This window comes from Kogia breviceps, chromosome 11 (assembly GCF_026419965.1).
Source record: "Kogia breviceps isolate mKogBre1 chromosome 11, mKogBre1 haplotype 1, whole genome shotgun sequence".
Classification (NCBI taxonomy): Eukaryota; Metazoa; Chordata; class Mammalia; order Artiodactyla; family Physeteridae; genus Kogia; species Kogia breviceps.
In genome coordinates, this window is record NC_081320.1 from 8,401,144 (window position 1) to 8,425,567 (window position 24,424).

Consider the following 24,424-nt stretch of genomic DNA (forward strand, 5'->3'; position numbering starts at 1 on the left):
AATATAGATGCAAAAATCCTCAACAAAATAGTAACAAACAGAATCCAACAACACATTAAAAAGATCATACACCGTGACCAGGTAGGATTTATCCCAGGGATGCAAGGATTCTTCAATATACACAAAACAATCAATGTGATACACCATATTAACAAATTGAAGAATAAAAACCATATGATCATCTCAATAGATGCAGAAAAAGCTTTTGACAAAATTCAATACCCATTTATGGTAAGAAAAACTCTCCAGAAAGTGGGCATAGAGGGAACCTACCTCAACATAATAAAGGCCATATATGACAAACCCACAGCAAACATCATTCTCAATGGTGAAAAACTGAAAGCATTTCCTCTAAGACAAGGAGCAAGGCAAGGATGTCCACTCTCGCCACTATTATTCAACATAGTTTTGGAAGTCCTAGCCATGGCAATCAGAGAAGAAAAATAAATAAAAGGAATACAAATTGGAAAACAAGAAGTAAAATTGTCACTGTTGGTAGATGACATGATACTGTACATAGATAAAGATGCCATGAGAAAACTACTAGAGCTAACCAATGAATTTGGTAATGTTGCAGGATACAAAATTAAAGCACAGAAATCTCTTGCATTCCTATCCACTAACAACAAAAGACCAGAAAGACAAATTAAGGAGACAATCCCATTCACCACTGCAACAAAAAGAATAAATTACCTAGGAATAAACCTACCTAGGGAGGTAAAAGACCTGTACTCAGAAAACTATAAGACACTGATGAAAGAAATCAATGATGACACAAACAGATGGAGAGATATACCATGTTCTTGGATTGGAAGTCTCAATATTGTGAAAATGACTATACTACCCAAAGCAATCTACAGATTCAATGCAATCCTTCTCAAATTACCAATGGCATTTTTTACTAGATGGAGACACAAAAGACCCCAAATAGCCAAAGCGATCTTGAGAGAAGAAAACAGAGCTGGAGGAATCAGACTCCCTGAATTCAGACTATACTACAAGGCTACAGTAATCAAAACAATATGGTGCTGGCACAAAAACAGAAATATAGATCAATGGAACAGGATAGAAAGCCCAGAGATAAACCCACACACCTATGGTCAACTAATCTATGACAAAGGAGGCAACGATGTACAATGGGGAAAAGACAGTCTCTTCAATAAGTGGTGCTGGGAAAACTGGATAGCTACATGTAAAAGAATGAAATTAGAACACTCCCTAACATCATACACAAATATAAACTCAAAATGGATTAAAGACCTAAATGTAAGACCAGACACTATAAAACTCTTAGAGGAAAAACAGGAAGAACACTCTTTGACATAAATCACAGCGAGATCTTTTTTTGACCCACCTCCTAGAGTAATGGAAATAAAAATAAACACATAGGACCTAATGAAATTTAAAAGCTTCTGCACAGCAAAGGAAACTATAAACAAGACAAAAAGACAACCCTTAGAATGGGAGAAAATATTTGCAAACGAATCAATGGACAAAGGATTAATCTCCAAAATATATATAAACAGCTCATGCAGCTCAATATTTAAAAAATCAACCCAATCCAAAAATGGGCAGAAGACCTAAATAGACATTGCTCAAAGAAGACATACAGATGGCCAAGAGGCACGTGAAAAGCTGCCCAACATCACTAATTATTAGAGAAATGAAAATCAAAACTACAATGAGGTATCACCTCACACTGGTTAGAATGGGCACCATCAGAAAATCTACAAACAACAAATGCTGGAGAGGGTGTGGAGAAAAGGGAACCCTCTTGCACTGTTGGTGGGAATGTAAATTGATACAGCCACTATGGAGAACAGTATGGAGTTTCCTTTAAAAACTAAAACTAGAATTACCATATGACCCAGCAACCCCACTACTGGGCATATACCCAGAGAAAACCATAATTCAAAAAGACACATGCACCCCAATGTTCATTGCAGCACTATTTACAATAGCCAGGTCACGGAAGCAACCTAAATGCCTATCGACAGACGAATGTATAAGGTAGATGTGGTACATATATACAATGGAATATTACTCAGCCGTAAAAAGGAAAGAAACTGGGTCATTTGTAGAGACGTGGATGGACCTAGAGACTGTCATACAGAATGAAGTAAGTCAGAAAGAGAAAAACAAATATTGTATATTAACGCATATATGTGGAATCTAGAAAAATGGTACAGATGAACTGGTTTGCAAGGCAGAAATAGAGACACAGACGTAGAGAACAAATGTATGGACACCAAGGGGGGAAAGCGGGGTGGGGGGTTAGTGGTGGTGGGATGAATTGGGAGATTGGGATTGACATGTATACACTAATATGTATAAAATAGATACTAATAAGAACCTGCTGTATAAAAAATAACAATAAATTAAAAAACATGATAATAGTGTTTATCTCTTACTCTTTGCCAAGTACTAGGCAATCTATATGTTTTCTCATTCAATCCCTCTATAGATGTATACACTGAAATGCAGTTTTGTCATTTGGTTTTCCTGTCCACTGAACTCTAGTTTTTTATTCCTTTAAAAAATACTAGTTTCTAGCACAATGCATGTACAAAGTAACCACTTACTGAATACGTAAAAGACAAATTATATAAATTCAAATAATGGCTGAGGCGCCAACATTTTTAAAAGTTTATCTCTATTGTAAAATATTGTGTTTGGAGTCTACCAAATTTTAGTTCTTGGTCATTGAGGCATGAGATGAGCGTACCTTTGCTATTTTAAAAGCGGTGTTTGCCAAGAAGGTGAATGATGTAACCAAGATTTTAAGAGATCTATTTAGCTCACACAAGAAAACTATTCTCAAACAATAAAAGAGAAAAAATTAAAATTGAATACCATTTTCACTTAGCAACTGGCAGGTGTTTTTTTGTTTTGTTTTGTTTTTTGTGGTACGCGGGCCTCTCACTGTTGCGGCCTCTCCCGTTGCGCAGCACAGGCTCCAGACGCGCAGGCTCAGCAGCCATGGCTCACAGGCCTAGCCGCTCCGCGGCATGTGGGATCTTCCCGGACCGGGGCACAAACCCGTGTCCCCTGCATCAGCAGGCAGACTCTCAACCACTGCGCCACCAGGGAAGCCCCCTGTTTTGTTTTTTTAATGTTACTGCTCTAAGTGACAGCAAAGATGTAGGAAAATAGGCACTCTTAAAATTCCAAGTAAACTGCCCAATAATGGGGGGAATAGTTAAATTAATTGTAGTAATTCATGTTATTGTATATTAGCACATCCATTAAAATTCATCCCAAATTGGTCATTACAGGGAAATATGTTCATAAGATATGCTAAATGAAGAAAGGGGGATACAGAACTATACACACAGTTATTAGCTGTTAAAGTAGTACAGGAAGAATTCTACCTGACAACATTCTGGCTGTGTTTGTAAACAATCCCATAACATTTTGAAAATGAGAAAATAGTGTAAACTGGTGTTTATATATTCATCACTCAACACTAACTGAATTCACCAACTTCACTGTTTTTCAACTAAATCATTTCTTCCAATAAATATCCCAGAGCCTGCTGTCAGACTGGCCAAGGAGAGGTCTGATTGGATGTGAGTAATGAAAATGCAAAGGCTGTGCAAATCCCACATGGCTGACCCTGAACAAGGTGCAGTGACTTTATAGTTGTGCAAACTGCTGAGTGCTGAAGCTTAAACCTCTGCTTAAACAGAAACATCTCCAGGCTCCACAGAACAAATTGAAGGTGGAGCTACAAAGTGAACTGGGAAAGAGAAGTGTCGATCAGATCATTCATAAACCCATGAAAATATGTTGCTTACTATAGTGTAGGTTATATCTCACAAATTTCAATCTAAATTTCTAGAAAATAAAAATAAAAATTTTAAATGTAAATTTCAATTAAAATTCCAGTGAGGTCACTAGCATTTTAATTGGTACAGTAAATGAGTATTTGCTGGCATGCAATAATGTTTGAAATAGACTGTTGAGTAAAAATCAAGGCACAGAGTATCTTTAGTTCAACTTCATTTTGATAAAACAAAAACAAAGAACAAAGGATATATATGCAGTGAAAAAACTTTGGCCAGATAACCACCAAACAATTCATCTGTGAGGAATTCTATTCTACTGTTTCTTTTTTTTTTTTTTTTTGCGGTATGCGGGCCTCTCACTGTTGTGGCCTCTCCCGTTGCGGAGCACAGGCTCCGGACGCGCAGGCCTAGCGGCCATGGCTCACGGGCTTAGTTGCTCCGCGGCATGTGGGATCTTCCCGGACCGGGGCACGAACCCGTGTCTCCTACATCGGCAGGCGGATTCTCAACCACTGCGCCACCAGGGAAGCCCGTACTGTTTCTTTTCTACTTATCTGTATTTTCTAATTTTTCCACACAATGAATACGTATAGCTTTTGTATTAACTGTCCTTCTAAATTTTTAAATTAAACTTTTCTGTCAGTATCGTTTTCATTGCTACTATATTTGAAAGCAACAAGATGCCATGCCCTTAGCAGCGTTCCTAACATTCCTCAACAGCTGAATGATGAGATAAAAAGCCACCTCACTATGTTGGTCTAAATTTTCTATCAGATACTTTGATGAGATCAAATGTTTTTCTCAAAACCTAGTCTGGGGCTTCCCTGGTGGCGCAGTAGTTTAGAGTCCGCCTGCCGATGCAGGGGACACGGGTTCGTGCCCCGGTCCGGGAAGATCCCACGTGCCGCGGAGCGGCTGGGCCCGTGAGCCATGGCCGCTGAGCCTGCGCGTCCGGAGCCTGCGCTCCGCAACGGGAGAGGCCACAACAGTGAGAGGCCCGCGTACTGCAAAATAAAATAAAATAAAATAAAACCTAGTCTGAGGGCTCACCATGTACCAGATTGGGGACCTTGCCTTGACCCATCAGGAGTCAGTGACAGAGCTGGGGTGCAGGCCCAGGCTACCTGATCACAAAGCTATGTGCTGAACCCAGATTAGGGCAAAGCAGGAAGCCTGGATGCAGTGCTGGGAAGACATGATGAGTATGATGGTGGTGGTGGTGATGTAGTGGACTTTTCAATGATGCAAACTAATGTTCCCAAATTGTTTCTTTTTCTCCAAAGCCATTGGCAATAAAGAGCTTTAAATTCCAGATTCATCAAAGAACTAAAGCAGTTTTACTCTGTATATGACTTGGTGATGAATTAATCTTTTTGAAAGAGCTAAGATTAAACTTATCTGGTCCACTGAAAATGGAAAGTGCCAGTTAGCATCTTGTAATGAAGAGTTGCTAGGGCAACCTCTCTGCTCAACACTTCATTTCCAAGGTGACAGATTTGATGCTGGTCCAAGAAACATGAAAACCAAAATAGCATTGTGTTCCAGAAGAAGAAAGCTGTTCCATACATAAGTCATGAATGAAACAAGTAGCTGGGGATAAAGCCAAATGCTGCTTTACGATTCTACCCAGACAGGTGTGGCTGCACACAGAACACAGGAGTAAAAGTCAATTTCAGTTCTCAGTGAAGTGGGTTAAGATTCATGTTTCCTTTCCAGCTCCATTCTACTTTTGTCTACTTTTTCAAAAAACTGTTAGGTCCAAATCTCAAAAAGCTATATATCTCCCTCAGTGGGATTATATTTTTCGATCTTTGTTTTCCCATTCTTTCCATCAGAGAAAATATTAAATAAAAGATGTAAGTGTGCTTTGAGGGTGACATTGGAATTTATTGCAGTATATTTCCTTCATCATCATGATTCATGCTCTTATGAGCAATAATGGAGTGGGGAGAGCATGTCGTGTGCTGCGTACCCACAGGCTTGTGATGAGAATTTACAAAGCCACAGAAGGCACGAGCACAGGTGCCCATGGTGGAATGCACGTGAAAAAATATACATCCTCTTCCCTTGGCTTTGCTTTCTGGAGTCAGAAGACAGGTTCTCCAGAAAAACAGGACCCTCACTACTCTTCCATTTTTTCCTTCTTAGAAGTCACTCAACGTTTTTCTCTCTCTCAGCCCCATGTGGTTTAGTCCTGGCGACTTGACTTTATATGGAGCCTTGGGTCCACCCTCAGCGTTGTCATCTGGGTCACAGACACCTAGACCTTGCCTCCGGACTGCCCCCCCCCCCATCGTCCCAGCCTTGAAACTCTACAACCCTTTTCCACATCGTAGCCAAAGACCAAACCTGATCTTCTCGGTCCTCTGCTAAAAACCTTTTGGTTTCCCTCAGGATGACCTTCAAAAAAGCCTTAACTCGACCTTCACCAGCTTTCACACCTTCCTCCAGTTGCACCAAACTTTCTTTGGAGTGACAAACTTCCTCTGACCCTTAGACTTCCCCCTAGGTCACTCCCCGCTCCCCTCCACCTCATCACCCTCGTAACTCCTCCTCCCCTAGGTCCAAACCTGGACTGATCAGATGCCCCAGGTCTGAACTTGCCAGGCCAGGTCAAGGTGGTTAGGGACCTCTCTGGCATCTTCACTCGGCTCTTCCCACTCAGCACATTTAACTAGAACTTCTTATTTTAATTGCTAGTTCCTCCGTGAGACTGTAAGTTGTGATCGGGTAGGCTGTAGTCTAGCCCAGCTCAGAGCCTGCGTACAGTAGGCAATGTAATATTTTATTGAATGTTTTTATAATAAAAGCCAACGTTTATTCAGTGCTTGCAGCCCATTATATGCATTACTTCTTTTTATACTATATATATATACCTATATTATATATATTCACTATATTATACATAGTATAACAGTCTCAGAGTAGGTAAATTATTATTCCCAGAGTCCAGATACATTGCATACAGCCTGGAGAGCAAATTTCACAGTGCTGCAGTGAGTTACTATGTTTATTTCTTCTAAATATGAGGAGAGGACAAGTTGAATAAGACATCAGGTCTGCACACTATTTTTAGGGTTTTCAAAATATCTCTATACTTGTAGAACTAATGCTTATCAACAAGTATGATATACAGTTCCTCTTAAGAAAATGGCTGTCTTTCTGAATATAAACTAGTGGAAATATAGAAGCTACTTGGAGGGTGATTTGGTTTAATCTGTCAAATATTTAAATGTACACATCCTTTGGGTCCAGCGATCCATCTATCACAAAGACAGACTTGTAGAGGTGCCCAGAAGTCTCTGTGCAAGGAAATCCATTGCAGGACTGTTTGTAACAGGGGGAGGAAGGACACAATGTAAATGTCCATTAACAATGGGGACGAAATTTGCAACTAACAAAAATGAGACAGACCCATGTCTACACACAGAGAAAAAACTCTAAGACATAGTTTTTTAAAAGATAACATATCAAATCCATATGGTATTACCTTATTAAAACTGTTTTGTATATTAAAATTGTTATGTGTATGTGTAAAAATATATATAATGTATTCATATATATGTGTGTGTGTGTGTGTGTGTGTGTGTGTGTGTGTGTGTGAGTTGAAAAGGATTAGCAGGATATTCACCAAACTATTCAGAGTGTTTCCTTCATAACTGAGGTTGGTGGAGAGAGAAGCTTTGACATTTTCCTCTAGAGACTTCTAAATGGTCATTCGCTACAAGAATGTACTCATATATTACTCATCAAATAAAATTAAACCAATAAATTAATTAAAAATCAAGTGTCCTTTGCATGTAAACTATTTTATCTCTTGTTTTAGGTCTGTTTTTCTTAACTTTTTTTTTCTCAGCATATCATTAATGTAAGTTGAGTGTTGAAAGAACTACAACAAAAACTAAAAATTATATAAACAAACCCCCAGATCTCCAATAATCTCAACCCTCAGATAAACACTGGTAACATTTTGGTAAAAGAGAAAAGGGAGAGAGAAAAGAGTGCTATGTCTACATCATACACATATGTAACCAAATTAATGTACTATCTATGCGGTTTTGTACCCTGATTTTTTCATTTAGCATTGTATTGAGAGCTTTTCCCCATGTCATTACTTATTCTTCAGAAACATGATATTTAATGAATGTATGACATTCAATCATATGGGTGTACTTATTGGATATTTAGGTCATTTTCAATTTTCTCATTGTTAGATATAAGGCAGCAATAATTATTCTCTGAATATATTCTTCAGTATTTCTGATTATTTCCTTCTGTAGATTATGGAATATCTACATATGGATTTGCTGGAGGAAAAGTTGTAAGCCCTTAACACCTCTGAACATATTGCCAAGGTTATACCAACTTATACTCCCCCCAGCAGGATGTAAAAGTTCTAATTCCATCCTATTTTCACCACCACTGTTTATTAGTATTTTTAACCTTACAAATTTGATGATGGGGGGAAGTTGTCTAATTTTTTTAATTTGCATTTTTTCAAAAATGCATTTATTTGGTTACCAGCTAGAAATATTTTTCTATGTAGGATTTTTTTTTTTTTTTTTTTTTTTTTTTTTGTGGTACGCGGGCCTCTCACTGTTGTGGCCTCTCCCATTGCGGAGCACAGGCTCCGGACGCACAGGCCCAGCAGCCACAGCTCATGGGCCCAGCCGCTCCACGGCACGTGGGATCTTCCCAGACCGGGTCACAAACCCGCGCCCGCTGCGGGTTTCTGCTCTGATGTTTATGATTTCTTTCCTTCTACTAACTTTGGGTTTTGTTTGTTCTTCTTTCCCTAGTTCCTTTAGGTGTAAGGTTAGATTGTTTATTTGCGATTTTTCTTGTTTCTTATTGTATTGCTATAAACTTCCCTCTTAGCACTGCTTTTGCTGCATCCCATAGGTTTTGGATCATCATGTTTTCGTTGTCATTTTTGTCTAGGTATTTTTTGATTTCCTCTTTAATATCTTCAGTTATCTCTTGGTTATTTGGTAATGTATTGTTTAGCCTCCATGTGTTTGTGTTTTTTACATTTTTCCCGTGTAATTTATTTCTAATCTCATAGCATTGTGGCTTGATTTGTGACCCAAGATGTGATCTATCCTGGAGAATGTTCCATGTGCACTTGAGAAGAAAGTTTAATCTGCTGTTTTTGGGTGGAAAGTCTTATAAATATCAATTAAGTATATCTGTTCTGTTGTGTCATTTAAAGCTTGTGTTTCCTTATTAATTTTCTGTCTGGATGATCTGTTCATCTGTGTAAGTGAGGTGTTATAGTCCCCCACTATTATTGTCTTACTGTCGATTTCCTCTTTTATAGCTGTTAGCATTTGCCTTATGTATGGATGTGCTCCTATGCTGGGTGCATATATATTTATAACTGTTATATCTTCTTCTTGGTTGATCCTTTGATCATTATGTAGTGTCCTTCCTTGTTTCTTGTAACATTCTTTATTTTAAAGTCTATTTTATCTGATATGAGTATTGGTACTCCAGTTTTCTTTTGATTTCCATTTGCATGGAATATCTTTTTCCATCCCCTCACTTTCAGTCTGTATGTGTCCCTAGGTCTGAAGTGGGTCTCTTGTAGATTACATATATATTGGTCTTGCTTTTGTATCCATTCAGCAAGCCTGTGTCTTTTGGTTGGAGCATTTAATCCATTCACATTTAAGATGATTATCAATATGTATGTTCTAGCTTCTGTTTTGAGGACTTACCATGCACTGGGCGCTAAGGGCTCTGCTTGTGGTCTCTCCCTGCATCGCCCCTACAACCCACCGTGGAAGGTACTATCATTATCCTCATTTCTTACAGGACTCCTGGCCACTGCCCCTCAGCCCCATATACCAGACTGGAGATGCTAGACCTAAACTCTGTTAATTGGATAGATAGGGTTTTAGCTAGAAATTACTCCTATATTGACTTAGAGCTGAGATATTTGGGAAGGGAAAGAAACTAACCTTGATTTAGTGCGAACAGTGTGGGTGCCAGGAACCGTGGGTAGCATTTTCATCTTTCATACGCTACCTGACATTATTTCATATAGTCATTTGCTCATTGCCTATCTCGCCATAAAACAGAAGCTTCACTGAAGGGCAGGTATGTGGTCTATCTTGCTCTCCACTGTATCCCAGACTGATAGCAGTACCTGGCACATAAAAGGTACTCAGTAAATATCCGTGGAATGCCAAAACAAAAACAACCCCCCCCCAAAAAAAACCCCAGTGTTTAGGGACTTCCCTGGTGGTCCAGTGGTTAAGACTCCATGCTTCCACTGCAGGGGGCACAGGTTCAATCTCTGCTGGAGGAACTAACATTCCACATGCCGGGTGGCAAAAAAAAAGTCACCCTGACTCTTCCCAGCCACTTACTACAGTAGCTCAATTCGCGGGGCTGTGCAATGCGGGGGCCACGTCTATAGGACACCGAGGAAGCCTTTCTCAGCCCAGGACTCCTTTGTCTGTTCCCCTCAGAGGTCCCGTCGGTCCCTAAGATGGGGCCAAGCAGCACACCTGAGACACTCTCCCCCAGTGCCCTCGTCCCCGAGTCTAAACAGGTGTGCAGCCAGATGTTCCTTTCACCACAAAGGTCAACTCGGGGTGCCAAGAAAGGCAGGGACGGTTCTCCCAACAGCCTGAAGGAGGTTTGTTTGTGCAGAGGGGGTCACCCTGTGCCTTCCCCTGCCCCCATCCCTCACATACCCTACGTGGGGCTTTATTATCCATCCATTTTTGTTTAGAACGTTGCAGATACCTTCCTCACGTCCATTCTTGTGAGGGTGAGTCCCTAACTTCAAAGAAGTCCCAAAATAACCACAGCCAAAGATGTGCTGGGCTGCTCCTGACAGAGGCCCTGCAGTGTCCATCTGCACCTACAGATGCCCACCAAAGGACACCTAGCAGTCCCAGGTTCATGAAGAACCCTTTGAACTTGATTAATTAAAAGACATGTCTTGGGCTTCCCTGGTGGCGCAGTGGTTGAGAGTCCGCCTGCCGATGCAGGGGACGCGGGTTCGTGCCCCGGTCCGGGAGGATCCCACGTGCCGCGGAGCGGCTGGGCCCGTGAGCCATGGCCGCTGAGCCTGCGCATCCGGAGCCTGTGCTCCGCAGCGGGAGAGGCCACAACAGTGAGAGGCCCGCGTACCACACACACACACACAAAAAAGACATGTCTTCTATATAATTCTGCCCTGCACATTTCATAAACAAGCAGCACGCTGATGTTCATGGAACTGAATCCTGAACAGCATCCCTGTGTGTTCTTCCAAGTAGAAAATTCTGCGGAGTACCGGGAATAATGACATTGGTCTTACATATTCAGGTCCTACAGTCAGTGAAAATTCAAAAACAAATCGTGATTGAGTGGTACATCTTAATGTCCTCTACATAGAACATGAATATCAAATATCCATTTGTTTTTTTGAGAGAGCCTGAGGAATAATGCAAAATAAGTAGATAGCTTGTGGGGAAAAGGCAGACACAAATATGAAATGCCCGAATATGAGTTTATAAATCACTTTTTCAGTAACTTGCATATTTCTCAATCCAGCTCGTTCATTTCCCTAGTGCCTCATCGTTAAGTGGACCAAAGACCCTCTGGGAATCTGGGGGCAAGCTACTGATCTTCTCCCCACAGAAATGTATGAGCGCATTTTTCATATAATTTGGGGAGATTCCAGACCCTCATAAGTCTATGATGAGCTGTGGACCAAGAGTCCTTCTCAACACACTGCTGGTACAGTGGTACTTGGTAAATCTTCTTCAAGGGCTATTTGGCGGTATCTATCAAAACATATGCCTTTTAACTGAGTTCACTTCTCAGAATTTATGCTATAGATATACATGTGCAAAATGATATATCTGCACAGTTACTTTTGCAACCTTGTATATAACAGGAAGATTGAAATAACCTAAACATTCATCACCGGCGGACATGACTAAGTAGCTGTGTGATGGAATAGTAGGCAGCTATAGAAAAAATGAGGAAGCTCTTTACAAAATGATATTAAGCAATCTCCGAGGTATATTGTTTTATTAATACAGTTGCAGAATTGTGTGTGTAATATGCTACCATTTATGTGTTTTAAAAGGACATATACATAAACAAATATCTGTCTGCATAGCAAACTATCTCTCAAAGAAGATTCAAGAAACTGGTAATATACCTATCACCTGCCTCATAGCTGGTGAAAGGAGGTGGGAGGGAGGATTTTCTCTACATTCTATCCTTTCGTACCTTTGTCATTTGTGAATGACATTAATAATACATTTGTGAATGTATTACTGTTCAAAAATTAAATCAAGACAATTTTTAAGGTAGTTTTATTAAATCTGTGTCATTTAATATGATGCACTCCTTGAGAATGATGTTTCTGAAGAATTTCTCATGACTTGGAAAAACGCATATATTAGATGAGAAAGAGCAGAAAATTGAATTATGAACAATTTACATCTTATGCTTCCTTATGATTATATGCTTACTTATATTTTCTAAATTACAATAAAATCAGTTAGGATTTATTAACAAGAAAAAGATCCCCTGTCCAGATGACTTGCAAGTCAGAACCTGCAGCCTACCTCTTCCCCCAGATGCCAGCCCCATCCTTCTAGGGGCTTTTGGACAGCCGTGACCTCCAGGTGCTCAAACTCAGCTTCCTCCACCAGAAACCCCCAGGTCTCTCCTTCTTTAGATTTCAATCAGTTAATAACAATTACTAGAAACCAGTCATCTTGACCCCCCTTCTCCCTTGTTCCTCACCCAGCCCCCCACCTCCTGCCCCCAAACTGGCCATTAGAGTCCTTTGATGCTACTTCTATGACCTCATCTCTGAAGGGTCCCCTCCTCCGCATTTCCGCTGCTCCTCCCCGAGGTGGGACCTCACCACCAGCCCAAGATCTAGTCTTTCCCTGGCTCTCCCATCCACCTGGACGTTAGAGGCACATCTCTAACGCCCAGGTGGATGGGACCACCTGCTCCTCTGAGAGTCCCTACTGAGGTAAAGCCCATCCTTTCTGTGTGACACTCAAGGACCTTCACGATCTCCCGCAACCAAACCTCCGAGACCCGGCCCTGGCACCTTTCCATTCGTGGCTCTCGGGTGCTCCCCCGAGCAGCCCACACATTTTCACACCTGTTCCTTCTGCCCAGGATGCCAGTAATCTGCCCTGTTGAGGAAACTTCTTCTCCTCCTTCCAGACACGGCTGACGTGCACCCTCCTTGGGGGAACCTTGCCTGGCCTCCCCTCCGTCGTGTACAGCAGCATTCATCACTGCGCTCCCGCACGGCCCGTAGCACAGGCAACTCTACTCCCTGTATCTTAGCAGAATTAACTGGATATGCGAGCACATCCTCCAGTGTGTAAGCTCCCCTAGGGCACGATATTATTCATCTCTGTAGCCTCAAGCGTGCAGCCGCCACACAAGGAGCATAAGCAAGGCACGATAAATTGATTCTGAATAGAAAAGTGTAGTGAAGTTGATGGGAAAACCATTCCAAATAAAATTGCACTTTATACAACTTCGCGGCCACAAATCTACCACTGTAGTAAGATCCAGTTGCCTTAGTATTTAAGCCCTGGGCTGTTTGACACCGGATTATTTTACAGTATTTGCCTAGCAGTCTTCTCATGCAGACACTTCACAATGAAGGAAACAAGTTGATACGAATTCACTTCAGCGGTTAATTTACATTGTACTGGCCTGCACATCCGTATGTTTATTTAATGCCCAGAGCATTGAGTCTTTCATTCACAAAGCTCAAAAGAAGATGAACAGACACCGCTAAAACTTTTCAAATATTTTCCAGTCAGGCTAAACAAAACAGAACATTTCACCAGAAAGGCATGCTTTTGTTTAAATGATTACTAAGTTAAAATTAGGGATAAAACCAAGGACACTGTGCAGTGACATGTTTTAGATTCAGCGTCCCCAAAGGAAAAAAATCAAAAAGAATCTCCTCACTCCTGGTTTATAATAAAATATAAACCAGTCTTCCATGGAAGGCAGACATCTCCTTTCATGGGGTTGGTCTCCAGGTCTATGAGTGTGCATCAAATTAACCAAACAACACTCACTGTCCCTTAAATTCTCCTCACTGTTGTAGTAGACAAAGGAATTTCTCAGTGTGTGTGTTTTTACATCAGTTCTGCGTCCCTAAGCCAGGCAAGTATCTCTCAACAGCTTTTTAGTGGCAGTGGAAAAGGTCCCCCAAACCTACTCTCAGCACTCACTTTCAGGGGTTTAGTGAGTCCCTCTTTGTTCCCAACTTTGATAAGTACCTGGTCAGGTCTCCCATCTGTCAAAAGGTAGATTACTTGTGTTTCTTTATCAGCAAAAGCAATTTGCAGGGCACTCAAGGTGTTTGTGGAACTTCCAATCTACAGAAAAGAGAGAGAGAGACATACCAAGTACGTACATCCTTGAGTCTCAAGAAAGATCTCACAAACAAGTGTTATTTATTCTCTGCTTCCAAAAAGAAAAGTACTTGTGAAGTAAAAGATACATTTAAATTAGATTGAGAGAATAATTTAAGTTCAGGAATTCCAAGAAGACAAATCCCTGAATATGTCATAAAAGCATCTATGCAGACAGCCCCAGGACAGCTAGAAGACAGGACGATGGATTTCCTGGCCTGACGACAGAGCTCTTAATTCAATCTTATCTTTGTGTGTTTCTGTGGCAGGCACTAACTCAGTTACTGTTCATTCAGCTGTCAGCATGGCTTAAACATGCAGCATGAATTCCCCCCAGGCAGGGACCATGTTAGTTTCCAACCAGGATTGATTCATGACACCCCGTATTCAGCAAACATGAGCGTGCTGTCAGGAGCAATCCAGAGGTACAGGACACTGTAAAGTTGTAAAACTCCTGCAGTTTCTGCCCAGGGAGGCTACAGAACTGGCAAGGGTGTCACTCCAAAACTCAGAATGAAAAACAGCCAGACAAACGGCCAGTGCATGACTTTTGTTATGCCCAGGAGAGGGCTCAGGTCCCAAGGCAACTACTGGCCCCAAATCTGGGGAGGGATGGGCCCCTGGAGAGTCAGGCAAGAGGCCAGCCCTGGCTTTCTGGGACAGGATGCGGCCAGACACCAGAAGAAGAGTTGGGCTGGGGTGGCTGGTGAATCAGTGGAGGTTGCCAGGTGTATGTTGGTGAGAGGCCACAGATATGGGGGCCTCGGGGCTCTGTTGAAGGCTGTTTCACCACAAACCCCACGGGGTGCTCACAGAATAGACTGGGAGAGTCTAGAGGAATTCTCCTTCACGGCGCAGAACTGGGGGAGAGAAACACAGGAATCTCCACAGAGACCCTCTCCTCACTCTCCCCAGCAGAACAAAAGCCTTAATCTGTGTGTGTATATGGGGTGGGGGGCAAGAATGAACACGCTCACCCTAGGGCGCTGGTCAAAACCCAGGCAGGCTGGGGGAAGCAAAGAGGAGACAACAAACTCTCTACACTTGCGGAAGGCGCAGGGCTATGTGCTGGGCTCAGAGACACTGAGAAGGCCACAGGCCTGGGACTCCTGGACACCACGCCTGATTAAGACGGAGCCTCATTCAGAGGACACCCACCCCCATCGCTCCCCTAGAAACGTCAACTACCAAATAACTTTCAAGAGAAACGCTCTCTTTGAGGCCCGGTGTGAAGGGAAAAATCAAAAGCCGAGGAAGAAGCAGACCACCCTCTGGTAACGTCATCCCCTAATCCTAACACAAAGGGTCGCTGCAAGAATTTGAGGGATATGGTGCACACAAACAAACCTCAAAGCCAGCCCAACTCCTAATTAGAGTAATTTTAACCCACCCCACAAAGAAAGGCATGCCCATTTCCAGGCATTAAAAATATTTATCTCAGTCTCTATATACTGCACATGATGTCCAGCTTTTAACAAAAAATAAGCATATAAATAGAGGAGTAAACAACATACTACCGAGAGACAAAAGTACTCATCAGAAACAAACACAGATATGACACAGATGCTGAAACCATCTGACAGAAAATTTAAAATAACTGTGATTCATACATTTAAAACTTGTAATGGCAAAGGTGAACAACAGTCAAGACCAGGTAGGTAATTTCAGCAGAGATGGAACCTTCAGAAATAATAGAATAAAAATGCTAACAATAAAAATCTCAGTAGGACGCTGAAGAAGTCTTTCAAAGAGTTCAGAGTTCAGCTGTTCCTTGGTATCCACAGGGGTTGGTCCAGGACCCTCTCCGCCTGACAGATACCAAAATCTGCAGATGCTCAAGTCCCTTATATAAAATGGCATAGTACATGCATATAACCTATGCACATCCTCACATATACTTTATTTATTTTTAAAATAAACTTATTTATTTATTTATTTATGGCCGCATTGGGTCTTTGTTGCTGCACGCAGGCTTTCTCTAGTTGCGGCGAGCGGGGGCTACTCTTTGTTTTGGTGCGCGGGCTTCTCATTGTGGTGGCTTCTCTTGTTGTGGAGCACGGGCTCTAGGCGCACGGGCTCACTAGCTGTGGCGCACGGGCTTAGCTGCTTTGCGGCATGTGGGATCTTTCTGGACCAGGGCTCGAACCCGTGTCCCCTGCACAGGCAGGAGGATTCTTAACCACTGCGCCACCAGGGAAGTCCCATCCTCCCATATACTTCAAATCTTCTCTAGATTATGTATAATATCTAATACAGTTCAAATGCTATGTAAATAGTTGCCAGCATGCAGCAAATTCAAGTTTTGTTTTTTGGAACTTTCTGGAATTAAAAAAAGTTTCCATCTGGGGTTGGTTGAATCCATGAATGAGGACCCTACAGATACAGAAGAATGACTGTAGGTTCAAAACAGCAAAGGAAAGAACTAGTGAACGTGAAGACAGAGGAATAGGAATTACCCAAATTAAAGTACAAAGAGAAACAAGGGCAAATCAAAACAGAAAAGAGCATCAAAGAGCTGTGGAACAGTATCAAATGGTCTGATATATGCTTAATTGGAAACATAGGAGAAGAGGGAAAACAGGACAGAAGAAATATTTGAAAAAGAAAATGGCTGAGAATTTTCCAAAACCAATGGCAAACATAACCCCATGGACCCAAGAAGGTCAGATAACACCAAGTAGGATAAATAAAGTAAATCACCTAACACTTCTGCCAGAGTGGTATACAAGGAAGCCAAGTAGTGAGCTGGGACTTTCATCTGCACCAACTGTGCCACGTCCTCACTGCTCAATGATATCCACGCCCACCCAGCAGTAACAAGGTACTCCTCCCCATCAGGTGTCAACAGAGTTCAAGTGGGGAACCTGAACTTCGACCTGCACCTGGAAATATGAGGCAGGGCCCACCCATCCCCCTGACAGAGCAGTGAGAGACAGAGCCAACTCAACAGAAGGCTAGAAGAATATCCAGACTCTCATAACATGAAACGAAAATGTCTAGGATTCAATTGATAATCAGTCCATCGTACCAAGAAGCAGGAAGCTCTCAACCTGAAATGAAAAAAGATAATAGATACCAACAGCAAGAAGACAGATATGTTAGAATTATTTGACAAAAATTTTACATGAGCCATGAAAAAAATACTTCCGCTAGCAATTACCAACAATCTTGAAACAAATGAAAACTAAAATGCATCAGCAAAGAAAAAGAAGGTCTCATCAGAGAACATAAAAGACATGAAGGAGAATCACATGGAACTTTTAGAACTTAAAAAATAACAATAACTAAAATGTTTTTAATTCTCTGACCCAAGGACTGGCTATGCCAGCTGACCACTGCTCTGTGACACCAGCACACGGCAGGCTCAGAACATCTGAGTGTTGTCCTGAACTTACTGGGTTGATTCCTGGACCAAACCAGTCCAAAGAATAATAGAGGAATCTGGTCTTCTTGAAAATGAATTTTGCACATTCAGCAAGCAGGCAAGGGTTCTTCAGTGAAGACTTTTGAAGAGAGCAGAATCACACTTTACAAAAAAATGATCTGACATATTTTTAGCCACTTAGATGGCTGATACTATTCATCAGTGATTTTTACACAAAGCAGAACCCACTTATGTTTTTACCCAATGAGAGTACATATATAATATCTTGTTATCACAAACTCTAAGTTAGTGGGCTCTGAATTAAGATATTTCCTACTGTAAAAGGAGACAACATATGTCCCAAGGAACTTCAATGGATAATCCTGGACATTTAACAAATTGGTTATGAATTTAACATTCTTTCCCAGCATAAGGTAGCCAGTTAGGACAAAATTTTACAGGCATTAATATTTCTTATAGATTTCCTCCTCCCATTTTAATTTAATTTATTTATTTATTTGGTCACGCTATGCAGCTTGTGGGATCTCAGTTCCCTAACCAGAGATCGAAGCCAGGCCCTTGGCAGTGAAAGCGCGAGAATCCCAGCCACTGGACCGCCAGGGAATGCCCCCTCCTTCCATTTTAAAAAAACAAATCCAAAGGGAACTCCAGAACATCCCAATGACAGTGCAAGTTCTGCTTGGTTAATATTCAGGGAGCGTCACTAACGCCCACGTGTGGTTTCCTGTCAAATCCAGGACTCTAAACTCAGGCACTGAACTATTTTAAAGATACTTGCAATCCATATTGGACTTCTAAGAATAACTCTTGGTCTCAGTTTTAGTATATCTTAAATATCTGGAATGCTATGTGGTTCTTAGAAAAAGAACTTTTAAAATTAAGTTCAAGACAAGAGAAAATTTGAGGAAAGGCAAATTCTCCCCAGTAGTCTGTGTAAATGTCAAGAGCAGCAGCTTTAAAGTTCTCCAAGTAAAATGCAGGCCTGAAGAAAGTATTTCACCTTTCTTTATGATATCCTTTATGATATCCTGCTGCCCTATCTCTCCCCTTGCTTTCAGCCCTTACCACTCACACTGTACTGTATGTTTCCACAAGTTCATTACTTTTGAACAAAGTCCACTGTTAAAAGCAGCTGAAATATATCATTTGAAGCAAGAATGAAGCGTCAGAAGAAACAAATATGAATGTTTAAGTAAAAAAAAAAATTATATTTTGAAATTTGTTTTCATAAAAGTGCTGAGACTTGAGCCAAGAACAGTGCTGTCAATAGAAGCTTATCTAAATGTTAGATATTGACAGATTGAATTAACATGACCTCTGTAAGCAAAATGAATGTCTATGTGAAGCCATGGCTATCCTTGGCGTTCAAAGCACTTTCTCAAGCATTTCTATCCTGATCTCTATCCTTCTTCTCCCAGACCCAGCCTCCTCCTTATCTTAATGTCTCTAACCCAGGCCTGGGCCCCTTTCAAATTATCCTCATCAATTTCAACAAGTATTTCCCGCCAAGCAACGGCTTGAGCATCAAACTGCACAAAATTGAATTTCCTTTAATACTTCAGCTGTTCCTGTAAGAGACAATTATTATTTAGCCATGAAACCACTTATGTATGAGAAAAGATTAGGACAGGTCAGGGTTTGATACATTTTAATCGTCTGATATCTCTTTTCAGTTCTAGAAGCTAAAAATTACATTCAATAGAGAAAAGCTTTTCTAGTTCAAAAGGCATTTAAATAAAATTTACACACAGTTTGGATATTAAAAATTTACAAATGTATATATGTATAAACATATATATATGTATCACATATATGTATAAGTTTACATATATATAATGTGATATTAAATCTTGTGTTTAATACTGACATTAATGGTATACCGAATATGCGTACTAAATGCTTAAAAGAATCCAAAACGGTGTTATCGCTTTGGTCAACATCTTTTTGGTAAAGCTATTTTATTCACTTGCCTTCCATCAAGCAGCTCATGTTTCTCCAGCAGAAGTTCATCAAATTAAAAATTCTATTTTGCATTTGTCAAACACTCCCTGCAATTGTTTTCTATGGTTCATACTCACATCAATACCACCGAGTCATGACAGTACTCTGATACCATCCACATGTGTGGAAACTAGGAGTTAGGGAGTGTTAGCAGCCTGCTTTGGGTAGTACAACTCAGAGGCAGCACAGGTGGAATAAGGACCGGAAGCTCCTGACCATCAGCCCACGCTCCTCCCACACATTAGTTCTGGGGCCAGTGCATGCAGCACCCCTAACATGCAGTGGTAATTAAAATACGCACGCCGAGCTGAAGAGCATCTGGAAAACACTGGCGGCGTGTGCACACCACAGATTCCAGGACAGAGAAAACCTGGGGCAATGGACATAGAAACTTCCTTAGCAACCCGTATGTGTTACAGGAAGGACCCACAGAAGGAAGGGTCTGCTTGCAAAGAACTGATGATGCTCTCACTGGCAAAAGGGAGCCTTTTTCTGAAGTGGCTTTTCTGTGATTTCTGAGCGCAAACCCGGCCCGTGCATCTCTGATAACCACTACAGGTGCTCACTGGCCCCAGGTGTCTGATCCCGACAGGTCCGTCTCACCTGTATGAGCTGGATGATCTTGTTCTTCACCAGGTCCAGTTTCCCCTTCATTGAGTGAGATGTGTCAATGAGAACATAGGCACAATCACTAGGCACTTTTCCAAGAAGGACTTGACTCCCATCCTGTAGCCATTTAATCCTAGGCAGGAAATAGCTGAAAGGGAATGGTTAGAGCCTGTGGCACTCAGAGCATCGTCCTGAGAACTTAACGATATATCTACAGAGGAAAATCAATAGCACAGAAAAATAAATCCAATACTGGGCTCCAAAGCCAAAAGTAAATTACTTCCAGTCATCTGATATTTTTGAGGCCTTTAGCTATGACTTCACACCATTTATTCTTCTAACCCTGCTGACTGCAGTCAAGCTAGTAATGCCAGCACATTCCTGAAGCTTCAGTAAAGCTTATGGATAGAATCAAGCAACCCCAGATCCCAGTAATAACCAAGCGCCAGGTGGTCATGTAAGCAGGACTGCTTCTGTGGTCCAGGCTCAGGATCCCATCGCAGGATGTAGATGAAATTCATGGTTGCAGGCAAACCCTGGGGGAGATGGTGGAGCAGACAAAAAAAATACTTGAAACTGAGTTCAGAGTTCAGCAAGGCCCAGTCAACTAGACTTTACAGGGCAAAACACTGAAGAGGAGATCACTGCATAGGAGAGAAAGAGCACCAGAGAGGGATGGAAAGAGAGATTGAAAGGGAGAGAGAATGTGCTCCAGATATCTGCAGAAGAGTGCCCTGGAGATTTTGGCTAAGTTATGATGAGGGCATGTGTGTGAAGAAACTACTGAAGCCAGGGAATAAATCACCAAAAAAGTAATAGATGGGCCAACCCCTCAGAGCTCACAGAGGTCTGGAAATAGTTCATCTTCCAATCAGCCAGAGTGGAAAAGCCTCCATAATGCATGTGGCCTCAAGTAGAGTCCTCACAAGGGTATTGCCTTAATAACAGGACCAAATTAATCCTGAACTAAAGGCTCCCCTACACCTACGCTGACATCACTTAAAAGCAAGCCCCAGAGTAACTTACTGCATTCCAAGTAACAACTGCATCACAGAACACACATTAAAAAATGCATCCAAATCCAGTACCCAACAATGTAGAATTCAAAATATCTGGCATCCAGTAGAAAACTTCCAGGCACACAGAGAAGCAGGAAAATATGACCCATAACCAGAAGAAAGATCAAAAGAAACATATCTCAAAATGACACAGATGATAGAATTTGCAAAAAAGGATGTTACGCAGCTATTGCAAACATAATCCATATGTTCAAGAAGGTAAAGTAGGAACAGAATGAGGAGAGGAACAGAAGATCTAAAACAAAATCCTCTGAGGAAACGTCTAGAGATATACAATGACTGAAATGAAAAATACACTGCATGCTATTACCAGTGAAGTAGACACTAGCGGAAGAAAAGATCAGGGAATTTTAAGAAAGACACAGTAATAGTAAACAATTCAAAATAAAACACTGAGAGAAAAAGGTTAAAAAAAATAACAGAATAAGCAACCCATGGAACAATATCAAGGAGTCTAACACATGTGTAATTAGACGCTAAGGAGGGGGAAAAGGGGACAGAAAAATATTTGAAGAAATACAATCAAATGTTTCCAGGTTTGATGAAAACAATACACCCACAGATCCAAGAAGCTCAAAGAACCCAAATAGGAAAAAACAACAGCAACACCACCACAACACATCATAATATAATGGCTGAAATTTAGTGATAAAGAAAAAAATCTTAAAAGGAACCAGAGACAACATAGGAATGATAGGTGACTTCTCATCATGCAAGCCAAAAAGAATGGGGAACGATTTTTAAAGTATTAAAAGATAAAACTGTAAACCTAGAATTCTATACTTAGCAAAAATACCTTCCAAAAATAAAAGTAAATTCAAGAGTTTTTCAGATTAAAACAGCTGAGAGAATGCATCACCCACAGACTTGTGCTAGGATCTATACAAAAAGAGTAAAGAGCAACAGAAATCACAAATATGTGAATAAATACAAAATATATTTATTCTCATTTTAAATCTGTTTACAAGACAACTGATTGTTTATCATGTATTTTGGGTTTACAGCATATGTGGAAGTAAAGTGTAGGACAGCAATAGACAAGTCAGAAAGGGAATGGAAGCTGAAGACTTTCATGATGTATGGGAAGCAATATATTATTATTTGAAGCTAGACTGAGATAAGTGAAAGATGTATATCGTAAATGCTAAAGTAGTCACACCACAACAAAACAAAACAAAGAGGTAGAGTTAACAAGCCAACAGTGGGGATAAAATGGAATCGTAAAAAATATTCAAACAAAAGTAGGCAGAATAAGAGTAAAAAGGGAACAAAGAACAGGTGGAACAAATAGAAAACAAATAGCAAGATCTTAGGTTTAAATCCAACTAAATCAATAATCACATTAAATATAAATGATCTTAACACTCCAATGAAAAGCAGAGATTGTCAGATTGGATTAAAAATAATATCCTTACATATTCTGTTGACAAGAAGCCTATTTCAATATAAAATACATATAGGTAAAGGTAAAAGGACAGAAAAAAGAAAAATCCTGCAGAAAATAACAAAAGAAAGCCAGAGTAGCTATATTGATATTAGACAAAGCAGATTCCATAACAAAGAATATTACCAAAGATAAAAAGGGACATTTCATAACAATAAGGGGGTTGATTCATCAAGAGGACCTAACAACACTAAATGTACATGTATTGGCTAATTGAGCTTCAAATTACATGAAGAAAAAATTTTAGAACCGAAAGAAAAATTGGACAAATACACAACTATAGTTGGAGATTCGAACACCCTTCTCTCAATAATTTATAGAACAATTAAGCAGAAAATCAGTAATAATACGGAAGATTTGAATAATACTATCAACCAACTTGAGCTGAGATATTTAAAGTATACTCCACCCAACAAAAGTGGTTTTTTTCTTCATATTCTGGGCCACAGAACAGATCTCAACATATTTATAAGAACTGAAATCATACAGTATTTCTCTGTCCACAGTGAAATTAGACGCTATCGGGAAAAATCCACAAATACTTGGGAAGTAACCCTTTGTTCAAAGAAGAAATCAAAGGGGAAATTAGAAAATGTTTTGAGATGAATGAAATGAAATACAGCATATCAAAATTTGTGAGACAGCCAAAGCACTACTCAGAGGGAAATTTATAAAATTAAATGTCTATATTAGAAAGGTAGGTCAAGATCAGTGATCTAAGTATCTATCTTAAAAAACTTAAACCCACAGTAAAGAGAAAGAAGGAAATAATAAAGAGTAGAAATCAATGGCATAGAAAGGAGAAAACCCTACAGAGAAACAAAACAAAACAAAACAACAACAACAACAGTGAAACCAAAAGCCAGTTCTTTGCAAAGATTGATAGGACTGATAACCTCCAGTCAGACTTAGAAAATAAAGATGACATAAACGACCAATATCAGCTCTGTGTATATTTAAAGAAATTGAATGCAGAGTTAAAAAAAAAAAAAAAAAAAAACCTTCCCCAAAGAAAAACTCCAGGCCCAGATGGCTTCAATGGTGAATTCCATGAACATTGAAGGGGGAGATGATACTAATTCTCCATGAAGTCTTCCAGAAGATACAAGAGGAGAGAAACCTTCCCAGCAACCCTTGATACCTGGTGGGAGGAGAGGGACAAACAGACCCAGGAGTTGCCAGGTGGGGTGTCTTCTAAGCAGCTTCCTCTTCCCCAGATTTGAAATCCAAACTACCCTCCTTAGGGAGTCAATCCCAAAACCATAAGCACAGAAGACTCCAGAAGCAAGGATTACTTTTTCTGAGTAACCCATCACCAGCTGGGTTTTGAGAAACTGGGGCTCTGCAGAGTATATATGGGGGGAGACAGGTGTCTTCAGCTTGTGGTTTATAACAGAAAACACGGAAGGAGGGAAAAAGCTCTGATTGCAAGTGACTGCTACAGGCTGGGTACTAGCCTAAGCTCATTAGACTTAGTATCTAATCTAATCCACAGAACACATTTGTAAATGGCATTATCATTCCTGCTTTATAAATGAGAAAGCTGATGCACAGAGACACTGACTAACCCGCCCAGGGTCACAGAAAATAGCAGACTGGGATTAGAATCCAGCTCTATCTGACCTTAGGGCCCATGCACCTAAATGGGCGTGGTCTTCATACTCTAGAGCATCATCTAGAGCACCTCCCTTGGCATCAGCGAG

The 24,424-nt window shown here is 40.7% G+C and overlaps 1 protein-coding gene across 1 annotated transcript in view; it reads right to left on the reverse strand.

Annotated features, from left to right (window-relative positions):
• VWA3B (von Willebrand factor A domain containing 3B) overlaps positions 1-24,424 on the reverse strand; it is a 173,392-nt gene that overhangs the window by 55,303 nt on the left and 93,665 nt on the right. Inside the window, 3 exon segments of the mRNA XM_067006887.1 lie at positions 14,069-14,169; positions 19,027-19,156; positions 20,193-20,331. Coding sequence (XP_066862988.1) covers positions 14,069-14,169; positions 19,027-19,156; positions 20,193-20,331 — 370 coding nt within the window.